Here is a 17,147-nt window from a genome sequence, read left to right as displayed (position 1 = left end):
TGATAATCAGACTCGTAAAAAAGAGGTAATTTTACAGTAACTGACCTGCTAAATTCAGGTACCCCAAAATCACACAGCCATTGTCTCTTGACTTATTCGTGCTTCTAGAAGTGGTTGTGTGTACACAGTACAGCGTGGATGTAGCTCAGGTGAGGCTGACCTGGTAACAGGGAGATGGTAAGCTCTGTGATCACTTCCCCATCCTGGACAGATAGGAAAAGAAGGTGGCAGGTGAATGTGCTGTCTTGTTGTGGCAGACTGTTTTTCCATTGTAGGTAGTGTTAATGGTCATGGCCGACTTTGGCAGCTCCCACTTTTGGGTACTTCTCTTTCCCCTGCATAGAACTTGCCTTTGGTGGGTTAAAACCAGAGCTGGGAGTTGTTCTCGGCAGTGAGGCTTGGAAATTCTCCTGTTTCTCATGTCCTGCTGAGCAGGCAGTGTCTGTGAAAGTCAAACAACTGAGGGTGGTAGTGACTGGAGAACAGTAGCCACAACCTTACGAATTTTCTAAGTGAGCAGGGTAGCTTCCCTCTCCCTCTCCTTCCGGCCTATCCCAGTCACCTACAATATCCTGATGTTTGCACATTGGTGAGAGTGCTGGAGGGGAAGATGTAATTTTTGAGCAATGATGCTGTTTCTTGGCTTCGTGAACAGAAAGAACTTCTGGCTTTGAGGAAACATCTAGCTAGCCTGAGCAGCATTAGCCTTGAGCTCCTCTCTTTTCTGTGTGGCTGTCTTGGTGGGTCAGAGCCTACTACTGAGCTTATCTGTAATTCCTGGTCTTTATTTCCCTGCTCAGATGCCTCTGGACTGTCCTTGTTTGGTTACTGTAGACTGTAGGCAGCTTGTGCAAGAACAGGCTTTGGGAGCATCGGGTCAGCTTCTTACTGGGATATGTTTAGGCAGCAAAGATTTGCCAGCCTACAGATAATCTAACTCGTTGTGCTATGCATGACACAGCGTTTGCATTTAACCTGTCAGGTGTAACAGTTTGCAGTAAAAACATGTAGGGCATTGCTGGTGTTTTGGCAGTACAGAGCACAGCCACGGTTTGGGGACTCCTCCGAGCTCGAGGAGTGTTCACTCTTACTGTGTGCATTTTGCTGCTAGCTGTGTTTTACCTGGCCATACCTGAAAGGTTTGCCAGGACTCAGCAGGTGAAAGGAGTGGGAAAAACCACATGCTGGCAAAAGGCAATCATGTTGTCAAATGCACAGGAAAGAAAGTTTTTTAACTGGTGCTGTGTTGTCTCTCTCATACTCCTGTTACAGGCACTCACACTAAAGAGGTGGCAAATAATGCAAACTTTTTTCTGTACTTATTTATTCATTTTTCACTTTAATTTTCTTTGCTTATGTTCTCACCTTCTGGGAATGTGCAAGTTATCAGGTCTCACTGCCACAAATGCTTTCAGAAAATGAATTTGAAAGCCATATGCACAAACACATGAAGAAATTGAACGATTTTGGATATTCTTAGGTAGTCATGCCAGATGTCCTTCTCCACTAGAAAACAGAAAAACCCCATAGGATACTCACTTAGCTGTCCAGTACATACTGAACATCCAGTGTCATCAGGAAAACTGAATGTGACTAAGCCACAAAATGTGTAAAATTTCTTTAAAGTAATTATGAATAACAAATTCAAGACATTTGCAGTGTGCTCATGAATATGTCAAAAATTAAACAAAAGATGACAAAATTAAAACATGACTGTGACTTGTAAATTCTTTCTTTGGTCCTAGTCATATTTCCTAGCTCACACAAACAAAACAAATGTCACTGAAATGCAATAATCTTCAAATAATGCGTTTATTTATACTGGTTTAGGGAGCAAATGTTAATGGCTTTGTTTCAAGTGTGACTGGAACTATGTCAAATGTTTTCTTTTACAGAGTAGCTTTTAGATGCAAGGACCTTCTCTTCTGATATTAATTCCTATTGCTACTTTCTTGTTAATTGTGTGTCAGATCTGGAGTGGCTTTAGGTGATTTAAAATCATACCATGGGGTGTGTGGGATGGTCCTTGTGTGTGCTGCAGACAGACCTTCCCTGCTGCAGCTCCTGAGCCACGGGGAGAATGCAAATACCCCATTTCATAGTGGGTTTGTGCCAGTTCTGCCATGGAAGGCTCCAATTCAAACAGTGTTTATATGCAAGCTCAATATACCTGGAATTTAGGAACAAATGCCTTCTTGCTTTTAAAGCTTTTAGCAAAACATTAGCAGCGCTTTATAGTGTGATACAAAGTACAGTGCCAAAACTCAGGATAACAAGTGTGTTTGAAAAACACTGAGCCTTGAACTAGTTTCTTTATGTGTTAAAAAGAAAGAAAGGAATGAAGGAAAGAAAGAAAGGACAAGTAATTCACATGCAGGTATATTTGATGGTAGCTCAGCCACATCCCTCTTTGGCCATTGGTTGAGCCAGGCCTGGGGATCAAAGGTTAATCTTTTAACATGTGTGCCAGAGTGTAGTAAATTGAGGGAACATTTCTATTTCCTTCAGTACCTTTTCAAAGAAGATGTGACTGCCGAAGCAGACCGTGGTTAAGGATCAGTCCATCCCATCCAGGTCATGTGCCAAAAAACCCCTGTAGGCATCAGGAAGACATCAAAGGTTGAGCGGGGTTTATAAATAAGGCAGGGCGGCGTGGCCAGGGCTGGCGGTCTGGCAGCCGGCGCTGGAGTCCTCGGAGCTCATCCCACGCTCCCGCCGAGTCGCTCATCTCTGTTTAGATGAGTAATGGAGCGGCTGGGGGAGGGGATTTGGAAGCACGGAGCAAATACTCTTAGTGTTCATTTTGTGTAAGGCTGACATCCACACCAAGTCGAGACTCCCAGCGACGTAGTGTGCAGTCACATGCTGTAGCATTCATGAGTACAGATATAAATCAGGCAGATGTTTGTCGACTGGAATGGGTAATAATTTCTTTCTCTCTTTGTTTGATTTTGCATGTTAGCCTCAGATGACAATTTCAGAATTGCTTTCTGCAGTACTTTTCAATAAGCAGAATGTGCTTCACTGGAGATAGATGGAGATATTTCTGTAGGGAGATAAACATATTTTTAGATAGACACAAATATGGGCTTACACCCATATGCACATACACATATATATACACACACACATATAGAATTTTTTTTTTTTTACCTTACACCAGTGTTGGGGGAAGAAAAAGGATTCTGACTTTTTATTTTAAACCCACAGCTTTTCTTTTTCTCTGAACAGACCAAATATGACAGTGTTACTCAAACTATAAAATCAAATTAGCACTCTTTATTATGTTTGCAAACTAATTAAAATGTAAAATGTCCTGAAACCACTGGCTTACTGTGTGACAAATGTAAGATTAGAAACAATTAGAAGACACTCAAGAGGTTTGTGATGTTTAGATTTCTGACATTGTTCTAATCATCCCTTTAAGTAATGAAAACAATGGTTACCTAGAAATTAAAGGTTTAAAGGAAATTATCTTATTCGGTACAGTCATTAGTTAATGATTGTTTATCATTATAAATGTTGCCATAGTAGTCAGAGGCTGATTTTTAAATCTGAAAGCAGAGGGGACATGTAATAACGAGCAAACATCTGTTTCATCTGTTATTTCTATATATGATCATAATTTATATTGTAATACCACTATTGAAAGATGAGTGTGATATTTTTTATGATGATCCATATCCCATTCCTCGTATGGCTCAGCACAGTTAGGATTTAGTCACTGTGTTATTTCAGAGCTGTTTTATCTTAAGAATTGGACAAAACTGAAAGTGATTCATGTTAATTTGTATGTGTGGTATGTAACCCTTATGAAACAATCAATCACTTATTTCAGTACTTGTCAACTTCCAGAACTAGTTGTTAAGGGGTTTTTTTAATCCGTTTCAGGACTCAGGGGTAATTTTTTATTTTTTTCCTAAACTTTTTTAGAATAACTTTGACAAGAATGACAGGATATATAAACATTTCTTGGAGCTGTAAGGAATTTCAGTATTTCAGAGCATTTCCAAAGCCAGATGTTTACCAAAGTTGGAAATAGCAGTTAGTACTCTTGCTTGAAGATTAGAAATAAAGGCAGCAGGGTGATTAATGCAAAGTTACCTATTAATATTCAATTTTATTCTTTTTTGTACCATGAAGAAATATTTGTGCTTTCTCTCTGAGTCCTTGGGAGACCAGTGTTTGACTTTATATTAATTAGTTATGTGAAAGTAGAATATATTTGCCTTGGGGGATATTCTATAGAAATGTATAGTGTGTCAAGATGTAACCCATAGAGGATGGGAGTCTCGTAATAAGCATTTACTGTAGACAGATGTGTACATTTCTGTGACTGATTGTAGTGGAATTATTTATTATGCTTTCAGCTATTAAGAATCCAGTATAAGACAATGTGCTCAAAGTGTTCTCCATTAATTTTCAGCGCCAAATCTTAAAGGCAGACCGCGCAAAAAGAAGCCATGCCCACAGAGAAGAGATTCATTAAATGGCATTAAGGATTCCAACAACAATTCTGAAAGCAAAGCTGTTGCCAAGGTAAATCACTTAATAATACTCTTTTCGGTACTCTCTTCTTTTTTAGGTAGAACCCTGCCTGTTTCCCAGCATGCGATTTCAGAGTTAGAGTGTAACTTATTTTCTTGGAGAGATAAACATAATTTTGTTTCAATAGTTTTATTTTTCACTTTAAATCATGCCTGTGTTCAAAGTTACCAGCAACTATAATCACCTAACAACCTAATGCTATCAGCTTGTTGGTAACTGGTAGTGCTTAAGCTTTCTTGGCACCTAGTGTTAGTTTTCACATTCTGTGACACACAAACATAGTTTGTGACAGTATCTTCGAATTAAAAATAAACCTGGGAGCAGCTCACCCTGTTACAATGTACTGCTAAATATAAGTTTGAAGATAAACAGACTATGAAACAAGAGCTGCCTCAGTAATGGTTTCTAAGAAGCAAACACAAATGACATTACCCTGATGTTAAGATCTCAGCATTTTTAAATTAAGGAAAAAAAAAAAAGATTAAGGCAGAAACTCAGTACGAAAGCTTAAAAAAAATATCTGGGCTGTCTCTTTAATACTTACTGCTGAGCTGCACGTTCCATGGTTTGCTGAATAGTGCATGCTTTTACAGAGTCTTCTGTATATGCTGCAGTGCTTAGCCCATACTGCAAGTAAAAATTGGATCACTGATTAATGTCTATAGACATAATCTTTAAGATATTTATGGGTTTGTGTCTTTTCCCTAAAATATTTAAAAATGGAGTTTCTGTAGTATAAATTGCATCCTATTTTCTATGTTGTCTGAGTGGTTTTAAATAGGAATTTGGTTTTCTCTTTAAAAAAAGAGAGCACAAATGGCTCCTTTCAAGATGATTTAATTTGAAACTCTAAGGTGCAAAGATGGAAAATTACTTAGAGCTATGCTTGATTTTTATCTGAGGCAGAACTTTGTCACTGGATACTTTTAAGCTGAAGAGCTAATGAGATTTGCATATACTGAATTTCTACACCAACTCCTCCCAAATCTATTGTTTCAATAAATTAGATGGATGTGTATCTGAAAAATGCTTCCATTGTTGTGACCATCTCTTTAGGAAATACAGTGAATGTATAGATCCATTTGCGTTGGTATTGTTGTACACAGTGAATGTCCTGGGAGATTAGGAGGTTAAAGAGGTCAAGTGGAAGTGTTCTGCTCTCAGTTTCTCATAGGAAGGCAAATTAAATTCCACCTCCTCCTCCTCCCTAGGAGTTCAGTTAAAATTGTGCCTTCTGTTGATGACGATAAAAGAGGCTGAAGTTCATGATGAAGCTCTGCCCTTAAGTCACTGTTTCTCTTCTTTTTGTGCCCTATTGTGCCCAGTTGGAGTCTGTACTATCGTATTAGACAGGCATGGTAAGAGGTGATGGAGCCTGGTGTGTTGAGTTGCGGGGTCCTGCCAGATACTATAGAGTTTGTCTGAATGTTTTCTCTGTGAAAGAATGTGCAAAATCCGTTGTGTGAAAATGTCTCAATTTCCCTCAATTCCCCCTTCCCCCAAGCTATTTTTCATGTTAAATATTGCCAGTGAACTGCGGTATAGGCCGTATTGTCAAAGCACCCCAGACTGTTGTATAAGTTTGTAGTATAAGTAGTTCTGCCTCTTCAGCACCTGATGTATAGGTGTTAGATAATTAAAAACAACAGTAACACTTCATACTAAATTGTTATCCTCTCTGTTTATATTTGGGTTCCCATTACTAGTCAGATGGGAGGATATTTCAGATAAGAAGTAATTCCACCTATTTATCTAGTCATACTGTGCTCATCATTGTGCAGATATTAATAGCATTAATTATCTTGGCCAGCTTAATTTCATTATAAATAATAGACATGTTCATGATATAATGTCCTTGCATGTAGTCACACTGACTTCACTGTGGCTCTTCACATCAATCTGTGTCTCAGGGCTGTGGATACACTTCCATGAGAGGAGCACAGCAAAGCAAACCCTCTACAGCAGATGAACTGCACTTTGTACAGATCCTGCCAGTGGGTTACTAGGGAGGAAGGAGAAGGTTATTTGGGGAAGGGGAGGAATAGAGATCCACCTACTGTCTTCTCATTGCTGGGAACAGTTGGGATGTTAAGTTGTCATCTGAAGCTCCATGTTGGACTTCACCATTGGTTATCCTCCTCTGTGAGTACTCCACATCCGACTAATGCTGACAGTGGGTCCATGGAGAGCAGGATTGGACACTGCTCATGTAAACAGGACAAATCCACTTGTGTGAGATGCTGAAGCGTTTAGCAGTCCTGTCCATATTCTTGTTCCTGATAAAATCCCTTCTGACCAGAAGTTGTGCTGCTTGCATTCTCAGATCATGTCACTCAGTGTCTGGCAGCACCCCCATTTCTCAGTGGTGGGGTGATGGCTCTGACAGAGTTGCAGTGGCTGTATGGTTTTGGGTTGGGAAACGGCACAAGGGGCATTCTGAAGGCTGTGGCTATGAGCCTATCAAGACCAATGCAAGCTGCATAGTTGTCATGACTTGCTGAATTTCATGTTCTCAGCTGCCAGTGACTAGAAAGCTAAATTCTTAAAATGTAGTTCTCATTAGGCATGTTTGCCTTGAACCATCAACAGATCGCTTTGAGGGTATCAGTTACCTGACAAGGAAAAGTGTCTGGTTTGGTAGGAGCAGCTCTGGGTCAATTCCAGTATAGGTGGCTTGTTAAAAAGAGAGTGATAGTGGCACAGACAACGTGGTCCTGGACCTAGCAGGTGCTGCCAGAGAACATGGGCTTTTTATGTACTGCTTCTTGCTTTTGATTTCTTTGGTGGTCGCTGCATCCATTTTAGTGCCTCCTGAGGAAGATCCAAGGGGAGTTCCCTCCCAGGCTGGGAAGGGAATACAAGGCCATCTACTCCTGCAGGATCAGCTCTCCTGGAGAGGGATATATCAAGCTCTTCTCTTGAAACACTCCCAGGACTCTGGAGGCTTTCATACTTGATGTGCCATCAGTGCTGGACAGGCTTTTGGAACTTGCAGGCTCCAGCAGATGATCCTCATTGTACCTGCTTCATCTTCCCAGAGAGTGTTCCCAATTCAAAGTGTGTTCTAACGCTTGTTAAAACTGGCTGATCTGACCACTTTGAGGAACTGAAAGGATTAACTTGTTAAACACGGAAATTGTCCCCAAATGAATCCGTTCATTACATCTCCTAGTGCAAATGCTAAAGTAAATCTCTCACTTCATTTTTACAGCAAGATCTGGGAAATTAGTTTAAAAGTTGCCAGGGTATGCTTTTCCTGTGGCCACAGGTGGCCTGGCATGCTCTCAGACCTGGAGATTTATTCCGAGTGCCTCGGCCATTATCTGATGGAAACTGTAAAATGCAGGTCTGTTGTGGTCTGTGTTGTGTGTGACCTCTGGCAGGAGAAGACAAACACACATGTGTACCCATGAGTGTTCACTGGCCATTTGGTCATGGATCATCCACCTCTGATGGAACACACAGCAGGAGGTGGTCAGATATTCCAGAGCCCATCTCAGTGCACCCCCATCTTTTCCAGCTTAACCCAGCAGTGGCACTGGGTTTGTGTTTTGAAAGAGGAGGGCAGTTTGTGGTGCTTGGTGCAAATCTGGCATAGTTCTCACTGATTTTGGTGTGTTTATGCTGGATTTACACTGGTGTTACCCAGAATGGCATTTGGCCTTTTTGGTTCTCATTAATCATTAGTCATGGCATTCATCCGTATTGCCCGTCTGATGGTGGGGAGGTTCCAGAAGTGAGGCTTGGGCCTTAAATGCTGAGCAGATGAAGCATTGTAGCCTTCACCAAAGCGTTGTTGAACTTGACACTGCCTGGAGTCCACACATTGTATTTTAACACCTCTGAGTTCCACAGGGACTTTGACCTTGCTTCTCTGTAGAAGAAGGTAGAAGAGAGGAAGAGAGGAAGGCTGCGTGTACCACGGGTTTTTCCTACTCCCGGTGGCTTTCTAAATGTGACTTTGTCTTCATGAGGGTAGTATCCATTTTCATTAGTTTGCTTGCACAGCAGTGAGCTTTGATTTCACTTAGAGTTCATGCCCAGGTTGTCTTTGCAAACGTTCTGAATTGTCCAGCTTGAAAACGAGAATCCAAGCAAGTGGGTGAAAAACTGAAAAATTGTTCCCAGGTCTAGTGAATTTGTTCCAAATTCGCAGCTCCAGCTAAAAATCCTAAAATTATTGAAGTCATGCATTCCTTTTGGGAGTGTTAACCCAGTCTTCGGTGAAGCATTGAAACCTATGACAATGTAATCTAAACTTTATAAGCGGAAGCTGTTAAGTAATTTTTGTGACATGCCAAAGTAAAAAAAGTCAAGGAATTACAGCTCTGACCTGAAAAGTGGATGAGGAAGTCCAAAGTTCATTTAATAGGAAAAAAATCCTGTTAGCTCCTCTGACTTTTGGATGAAACCCATGATATTTACAAAAGTTTAATCAACAAGCAGATCTATTACTAAAAGGCAAAGGATGGTGTCTTGTGCTATAGGAAGACAATATCTCTTTGAGCTGTGCAACTGGAGAATATCAAGCAGTACACTGGACATACTTCAGCAGCAAGTGATCAAGAAAAATCCGGCAGGAAGTCCATTTCCCACTCCCTGCTGCATTTCCTGGGAGGAGTGAGCCTGTACCCTGCAGTGGCCAATATGGAGGTTTTTCAGTAGCATCAGTTGCCATGGAAAATTGTGACCACTTGTCCACTCTGGTTAGAAGCTGCCATTGCTTTGTCCTGCATCTGTGGAAAACTGTGTAGCAGATCACCTGAAGTCAGTACTTTCTTCAAGGTTAATACCTGAAGGAGTATAAAGATTTTGCTTTCCCTGAGCCTGAAATGCCAGAGTATCTCTATTAAGATAAAATAAGCATATTGTGGTTGTGATCTTTTCAGTGATATGTTTGTTGTTTGTTTATAAGCACTTATGTGATGCTCTTCATAGCAGTCGCTTCCAACCTGTCAACAAGTATCCAGAAAGCACCTGGTTTAGGAGTGACGGTTCTGAAGGAGGGTCCATGGGTTGCTTGACCAAGAGCTCCCGCCTTTCTGCGCAGCAGGGATACCCTGCTCTCCTGTGGTGTCCTCCTAAAATACCAAATACTGGCTCTTAGAGTCTCCCTGCTCCCTCTGGGAGCACAAAGGACATGACTTGGATGGGGTATGGAACTGCCAGAAGGCTCCTCCTGATGGCACTCAGAAGCATTGAAGGGACAGTGCAAATCCAAAATACATGTAACCATCTCCACTACCTTATATTAGAGAACTCCCAATATTTCATTGGAAATGTATTGGATCACATGGTCCCAGTGTCTTGGTCATGGAGAGCTTTTAAACATCAGGTTTCTGCTCTTTTTTTTTTTTTGTGTACATACCTTAAGTGAATGCTTGATTTGTAATTTGCTTGATTCGGTGAGAGGATTATCTTCAAGAGGGGCTGCAGGATTAAGCCAGTCTCACTGGCTGTTTTTCCCCATGTATGAATACTGAGGAGAGGTAAAGTGATTCCAACTTACTGATTTCCTGACTGGCACAAATCTGCTGGGCGGTCCAGTGGGAGATCTGGAGCTCTGGGACTGGTGATGCCAGTGTCTGCCAGGAAGGGCTCCAGCTACCAGCCTCTCCCTCCTGCTAAATGCTTAAGACTGTGCTCAAGTTTAAGCAGATGCTCAAATCCACTTGACTTGAATGCATGCTACAGCAGAACCTCCACTCCTTTGCTGAGGGCTCTGCCTGGGGTAAAGCTTGCCAAGGTTTGCATCTATTTTGGTGGGCCAAAGGAGAGAAAAATGTGTCATTTCAGAGCTGGCTGCTGAGCATTCCTGGAAGGGGCTGAGCACCCTCAGCTCCAAGGGTTGTCTACGGGAGCTGACAATGCTCAGTGTCAATCCTGGAACGAGGGTTATTATTAGACTTGCTAATGGCAAGTGTATGTGAGAGATGGAAGCTGTCTGTGACATAGCAATGTATAGTCATAAAAATGCAGATCTGGAGAGCATTACCAATGAGTTATAATGATTTAAAGATGTGGCTATTTAAAAATGTTGTGACTAAGATTCAGAACAAGACATTTAGCTCTATAAATAGCTTCCTTTGTTTCCCCTCAAACACAGTCGCATGGTTTGGCCTTCATTTTTTTCAACAATCCATTCTGCTAGGAGAGGGTATTTATTCCTTAAGTGAAAATTAAAGGTTACCCAGATCTGATATGACATCTTTTCTTTTCCCAGGTAAAATGTGAGGCTAAGTCAGCTTTGCCCAAACCCAAGAGTAACAACAGCAACTGTAAGAAAGGCTCAAGTGAGGATAAATCAAAGATTGCCGTAGGTGAAGAATGCAGAGCTGATGAGCAGGCTTTCCTTGTGGCTCTTTATAAGTATATGAAAGAAAGGAAAACACCAATTGAACGAATACCCTATTTAGGTTTTAAGCAGAGTAAGTATCCTTTTTCTCACTTTCTTGTTGACATTTTAGAATGGTTTGGCTTCTCTGGAGAAAGCAATTGCACACAAAGCCTATTTTAAAGCCTTATGGATTGGGAGGGACCATGTTTATCTCTACACATTTTCCAGTCCAGGCATTTCACTGTCTTATGCCTAGATTTGCATCTCTTCCTTCTGGGGTAGTTGCTGCCGGATATTTATAGGTTTAAATCCGCTGATTATGACTAGAAATAGGCATGTTGAAAACTCTCTAGTTTTCTGTTTTGTAAATCTGCAGCGTCTGTAATGCCTTTCTTCTGAGTTAATAATATGACGTATCTTTATTGTGCCCAGATGTTCTTTATGAAAGGACAAATATTAAAGGAAGACATTTAAAGGTGGTCAAGAAAAACACAAAACCACAATTTTTAAGCCCCAAAATGTGTTTATAGTTAATAAATTACTGACTTTGGAGAATAAAACCAGACTGTATCTGCTTAATACAGAATGCAGTGTTTAGAATTGCTTTGGCATGTAGAGTTTGTAGTGCCACAATCTGTAAATTAATTGTATGTGGAGAAGATACAGTTGAAACTGAATTTTGCATAAATATTGCAGCACAATGTAGATCTTTCACGGTTTCCAACAAAAGCTGTAAATGGGGGTATTTTTCCTCCATATCTATAGATTAAATGATACTTTATTTCCTTAAAGGGAAAACGCCATGGATTGAAATATTATTTACTCTAATTTATCTCCGAGATTAAAACCATGTGTTATTTTGATGAAGAATGTCAAACCTGTATGTTTTACATAACAATTTACATACCTAATAGCAATTGGCGCTGATTGCAACAGGCCTCCAGCAGCCATTATAAACTTATATAACTCCGAATGATTACAGTGTTTGTCTGAAAACTGGCTGCTTGAAATGGGAGTAAAATTAATGTACTATGAACAGCTTCGTTGCATTATGCATTGATTCAGATTAAATCAAGGCCTAAGCAAAGCTCTTGATAGTTTTGAAGCAGTACAAGGTTCAATGAGGCTTTCAGAACATTTTGTGTTGAAGAAATTTTTTTTTCTCTCCCCTCCCCCCCCATTTTATTCTGCACTCCCTCAAGCATGGGGACAGGGTGGGCTTAAAAGACAAGCTAAAGTATTATTTCTAAAATTGCCCACTGGGGTAGGACCCACTGCTAACATTTAGCTGGAATACATTGAAACTTGCCTGACGTTCCTTATGAAGTAGGGGCCTGATCCGGCAAATACTTGAATACCAGGAGTAAGTACGCTGAGAAGAGCAGAAATGTTTGCAGGATGGGGCTCTCTATTTGTCCAGCAAGGCTTGTGCAAACATTGCCAATATAAATAGGCCGGTGGGAAGAGGCAGTACGTACGCTACAGCAGAGCATCCCTCCGTGGAGAAAGATCCCGTTCTCCGTGGTCCACAGCATTACTGCTGACCTCAAGTATTTGTAGTGTGTCTGTGGGGATTCACTGCTGGTAGAATTGTGCATACATCTTTGATAGGGCTGACATGAGTTTTTCTTCTAACAATTAAATGAGATAAAATTAAAATAAAATAAAATAAAACAAAACAGACACCTGCAAGCAGTGGCCTCATGGGACAGGGGGCCGGGATGAAAAGCATGTGAAAGGGGAGAAGTTCTGCAGGAAATAACAACTCTCTCCCAACACATCTTTTGAATTGAGTTGCCTCTGTGCCTCTGACCCCACAGCCACGGGCAAGGCACAACCAGACACAGCATAATTATTCCAGTAATGCTCATTCGTGCTCCATCTGGGTTCATTCACGCAGGGCCCGCTAGAACGCAGCTTATTGTTCATTGATTATGGAGCCCATTATCTGAGCTGCAGTAAATATTCAATATTGTCTAATCGATAGGCCTGCTCTGTGTGGCTCTTGCTTGCTTGCTAATGAAACCAGTATTAAACAAATAATTAAAAGTAACATTCTTCCCAATGAGTAATTTTTATTATCAAAGTTATGGAAACGTGCTACAGTCGTTATACCATGTCTCTTATCAGCAAAGTCAAATGAGCCCATTACCTTTGTCTCAGTGTATTTTTCCAGTCCTGTTAAGGAATCTGTGTGTTCTCTTATATGTAATTCAAAATATATATAGTATGGGCTAATATTTACTCTTCAGATTATGTAAATACCTCTTTGGAAAATGTTTCACAGGAGTTTTTTCAGGGGCTGTGAGCTTTTTTTTCTCTATTTTCTTTTTTTTTTAAACTGTTTAATTTACATTTCTTTGAAATATGTTGGCTAATGCAATGCTTATCTAAATACTTATTGTCCCTCTAACAGTTAACCTTTGGACTATGTTTCAAGCTGCTCAAAAACTGGGAGGATATGAAACAGTAAGTGTTTAAGTAACTTAAATGAAATAATTGTGCAATCTAACGTTTCCCTGCTAGAAAAAAAAATGTAAAACCAAACAATCATTTGCTGCATTTTAGGCTAGCTGTACTCATTGTGGGTTTATTGGACCATTTTTGGAAACGGTCCCAATTAGTTCCAGATTTGGCAAAATTGTAAACTTGTCGTAAAAACTACAAGTGGAAAACATATGTAACTCTTCCCTGTCAAGGAAATTAGTTGGGTCTGTAATTTTTTCCCATGTTGAGAAAGGGCTATTATTGTACAACAAGCCAAGATTGCATAAAAGAAATTTCCCTTGGCAACATCCCTGACATCTGTTCATGTCTAATATGGGAAATGTATTAAAGGCTTTCAAAAGTAATCAGCATTGTCCATTAAGGAATAGTATGCTGCAGAATTTTCTCTTATTCCAAGTGTAAAAGATCTTTATTAGACAAGGGTCAGTACCACATAAACAGGAAGTTATCAAAGTAATTCAGAAAAGTCTCTGACACTTTTTATCAGCTAACCGTATCTGACAAGAGCAGTTTATTTTTAGCTCACAGGAAAATTTGATGGCCACGGATTTTACAGCATGTATTTTGAAGCAATAAAATATTAGAGCAACAAACTTAGATTAAAATCTTGAAATGAGAAGAAAGAACTGCATTAATGTGGCACATTGAGATGACATCTGTAATAAAAAAACAATTGGCATAGGAAGATGTCGTCACTGGAAATATTTTCTTTGCACACAATGATCAGATTAAGTTGTTCAGTTCCTGCCGCAGTTGGATGAAAGAAATTATTTTTGCTTTGTTTACAAAGTAATCTGGGACATATCTGTGCTGTAGAGAAATGACAAGAAGAAATGCACTATCAAGAAACTGAAAGTCATTTGAACCAAAATGCAAAACTCACTGTTTTCCTTCCATACAATAAAACACATTGTTCTGTACATCAGCAGCCTGGGCTGGTTAGCAAGGGTGTGCCTGGGATTTTGTGAAACGTGAAATCTAACATTCTTAAAAAAAATATATATATACGCTTGATTTGGCTTTTGTTGTTGCTCTATCTTTCATTAATCAGCACATACCATGGTTATGTACAGGGGTGTGTGTAGGCGTGCTCATGGGTATGTATGAATGAATAGCTGCCATAGATAGATCGTTACAGCAATTATGAGCCAACAGTAATTGCTTGAGTTGTAAAGTGCAACGAAAATGAGGGCTAAAATCTTGAACTTGATCCAGAGCACTAGGGAAGGCCAGGAAGGAGATTGAAGGGAGAGTGGCATGTTCAGAGTGCTCAGGGAGGCGAGCAGTTTTCACAGCAATGTTTCGGGTTTGCTTGAGGGGACCGAGTACAGAAGCAGAGATGTCAAAGTGGTGGCTTGCTGGAGAGACCTGAGTTTTAGTGTGAGAGGCAGAGGGATGGATTTAGACGTGCTGGAGCAGGTGAGCCTCTGTACCTGAGGCAGAGCAAGAACAGGATTGTGAATTTGTGACCACAAGGCCAGAGAGCCAGGTTCGAGAAACATGACAGGATCAGAGGGGAAGGATCACATACATGAGAATGTCAGCCAGAGTAGGTTCAGTCCACACTTGTCTGAAAGCTCCTGTCCTTTTCTCGATGACAGATGTTCTCTGTTGTGCAGGGGCATTTGTCACCTTGAATGAAAACGTACCGGCAGTGCTTATTCTTCTTAGAGAGTAAACTAAGCAATTGCTTGCTGTTCAGTAAATGGCAAGGCAAGCACAGCTCACACCCTCTGACATACCCGCGAGCCCAGCTTTGGTTGGAGAGTGACTGTGTCCGAAATGATGGGCCTGATCCTGTTTCTGTGATGTGAGTAGCGTCTGTACTCTTTGCAGGCAAGCTGAAGTTGGGAGGACTGTTGTGATGCAATTTAAGTTGTATGTGGAGCATGAGGTTTCCTAACCTCATTCTCTTCTGTTAACAGTCTCATCCTCAGCCTGGATCTGCCTTTGCTTTAAATTCCCTGAGTATTATATCGATAGCTGTTGCAATACTTTGACCTGTGCTCACCCTGGGTTTTATCATTTTATGGCCAGTTGATATTAATTGAGTTTGCCAACTGCATTTGTTTGTATATATTTTATAATGGCAAGCACTGTGAGAAGCTTTTGTGTTTTATTTGTTTCGTTTTTCACAAGCCAGTGGATGGTGGGGGTGACATGGGCCTCGGTTATCAGTTCTAGGATCTTAGGCAGGTCTACTTAGATGCAGAAATTTCAAGTGAATGCTGTAATTCAGTGTTGAGCAGAATCCACCTACTCTTGTACACAGAGCCGCCATCTTTTGATGAGATGTCGTGGAGTGCACAGGCTTTCTCAAACCTGCCCTGTTTAATATGCATTTATCTCTATGGCTCCTTCCATCTGACTTGAGCAAACCACTTGTCCATTGCAAGGGCTTCATCATCTTTAACTGGTTTTAAAATTGCACAAGTTTGTGGTTTGTGCATTGAGATAGAAATAGGTCTTTTCTCTTGGAAGTATTGTAAAGAAAATGATATTTGAAAGTTGATATTTGACTTCAACATGTGACAGCCATTTTATGAACAGGAAACTGATAAAAGATTGGTTAAAATGACATATGGAAGCTTGAAGTTGTCAGATGACAATTTTTTTACAAGCATAGAAACTTTCCCAGTTAAAGCAGTTGCAAACTTTGCATCCTTTTATTTGGCAGAACAATTATAGTCTGCCCGTTTTTAATTTTATCCACTTTGCTTTGCCCACTTTGTTCGTATGTAGATGTTTCAATGGAGTCTAAAAAACATTTTTGAGAAACAAGCATGGGTCATATGCAGTGTTTTTCAGCTTCTGCACAGATTCACAGAAGAGTGCAAGATTTTTGAGTCCAGTCCTGTCAGTTAAGGATCTAAAAGTGACTGAGAACAGCCAGGGATTGGATTTGAGATGCAGAGAACAACTTTCTTAGCCATCTGACTTCCTCCTATCAGGGCCTGGAATGGATCCAGTGAGGCTTGCCAGAGAGCATTACCTTTGCATATGGTATATACATACGGGATATCTAATACTGTCAGGTTGTGATTGTATGTCATATTTAAGGGCTCTCCATTTAAAGTACTTATGAGAGTCATTTCTCCTCCATTTAATTACTAATTCTTAGTTAGTTGTCACCTGTAACTGTGTAATACCATGCTCCCTTGTGCTTCTCGTTGAACATAATACAGGCTTAATAAAAACAGCGACCCATACAAACTGGTTTAAAGCCTTAACAGATGAAGCTGTCTCTTTGTAGTTGCTGGAATCATATTTCTCTTAAACAAAGATATGTGAGATGAGCATCTTTGTTACTAATAATAGGAGAGTGCATTGGAAAGCACTCTCTATAGCAGACCGTCACAGTATGAATGCTATAAAATGTCCCCAAATCACTGGATTGAAATATGAAACAATGCCATGTTGTAGGGGGCTCAGCTGCAGTGGCATTTAACAGCCATTGCCTGGAATTCTCTCAGTCACCCTAAGTCAAGTGAGTAAAAGGTGCAGATGTCCGTAGATGGGAAACTTCTGGGACTTACCTAAGGAGTACTCCTTGGCAAGTTATGAAGCAGCATTTTTTCCTTTTGAGCCAACATAAAAGGAGTGCCTTGGCATATTTGTAGAAGGCTGTGCTGCTGAATGGACTCTACCTGGAGATGTCTTAGAAAGATAAAGGGTAAAAAGAAAGTTAGGTGGAGCTTAACCTTCAGTGCGTAGCAGCTTAGATTTTGCCAGAGGTCAGTGGGATGCCATTCAG

The 17,147-nt window shown here is 40.5% G+C and overlaps 1 protein-coding gene across 2 annotated transcripts in view; it reads left to right on the top strand.

Moving 5' to 3' along the window:
• Positions 1-17,147, top strand: part of ARID5B (AT-rich interaction domain 5B) — a gene marked incomplete at its 5' end in the record, with an annotated part of 114,809 nt that overhangs the window by 74,750 nt on the left and 22,912 nt on the right. For both annotated transcript variants that reach the window (XM_082286662.1, XM_082286661.1), the window contains 3 exons: positions 4,427-4,539; positions 10,772-10,976; positions 13,302-13,354. In XM_082286662.1, coding sequence (XP_082142788.1) covers positions 4,427-4,539; positions 10,772-10,976; positions 13,302-13,354 — 371 coding nt within the window. The remainder of the gene's footprint in view (positions 1-4,426; positions 4,540-10,771; positions 10,977-13,301; positions 13,355-17,147) is intronic.

The sequence above is a fragment of the Coloeus monedula genome (assembly GCF_965178545.1).
Source record: "Coloeus monedula genome assembly, chromosome: 8".
NCBI classification, from domain to species: Eukaryota; Metazoa; Chordata; class Aves; order Passeriformes; family Corvidae; genus Coloeus; species Coloeus monedula.
This window is presented reverse-complemented; position numbering and strand designations above follow the sequence as displayed.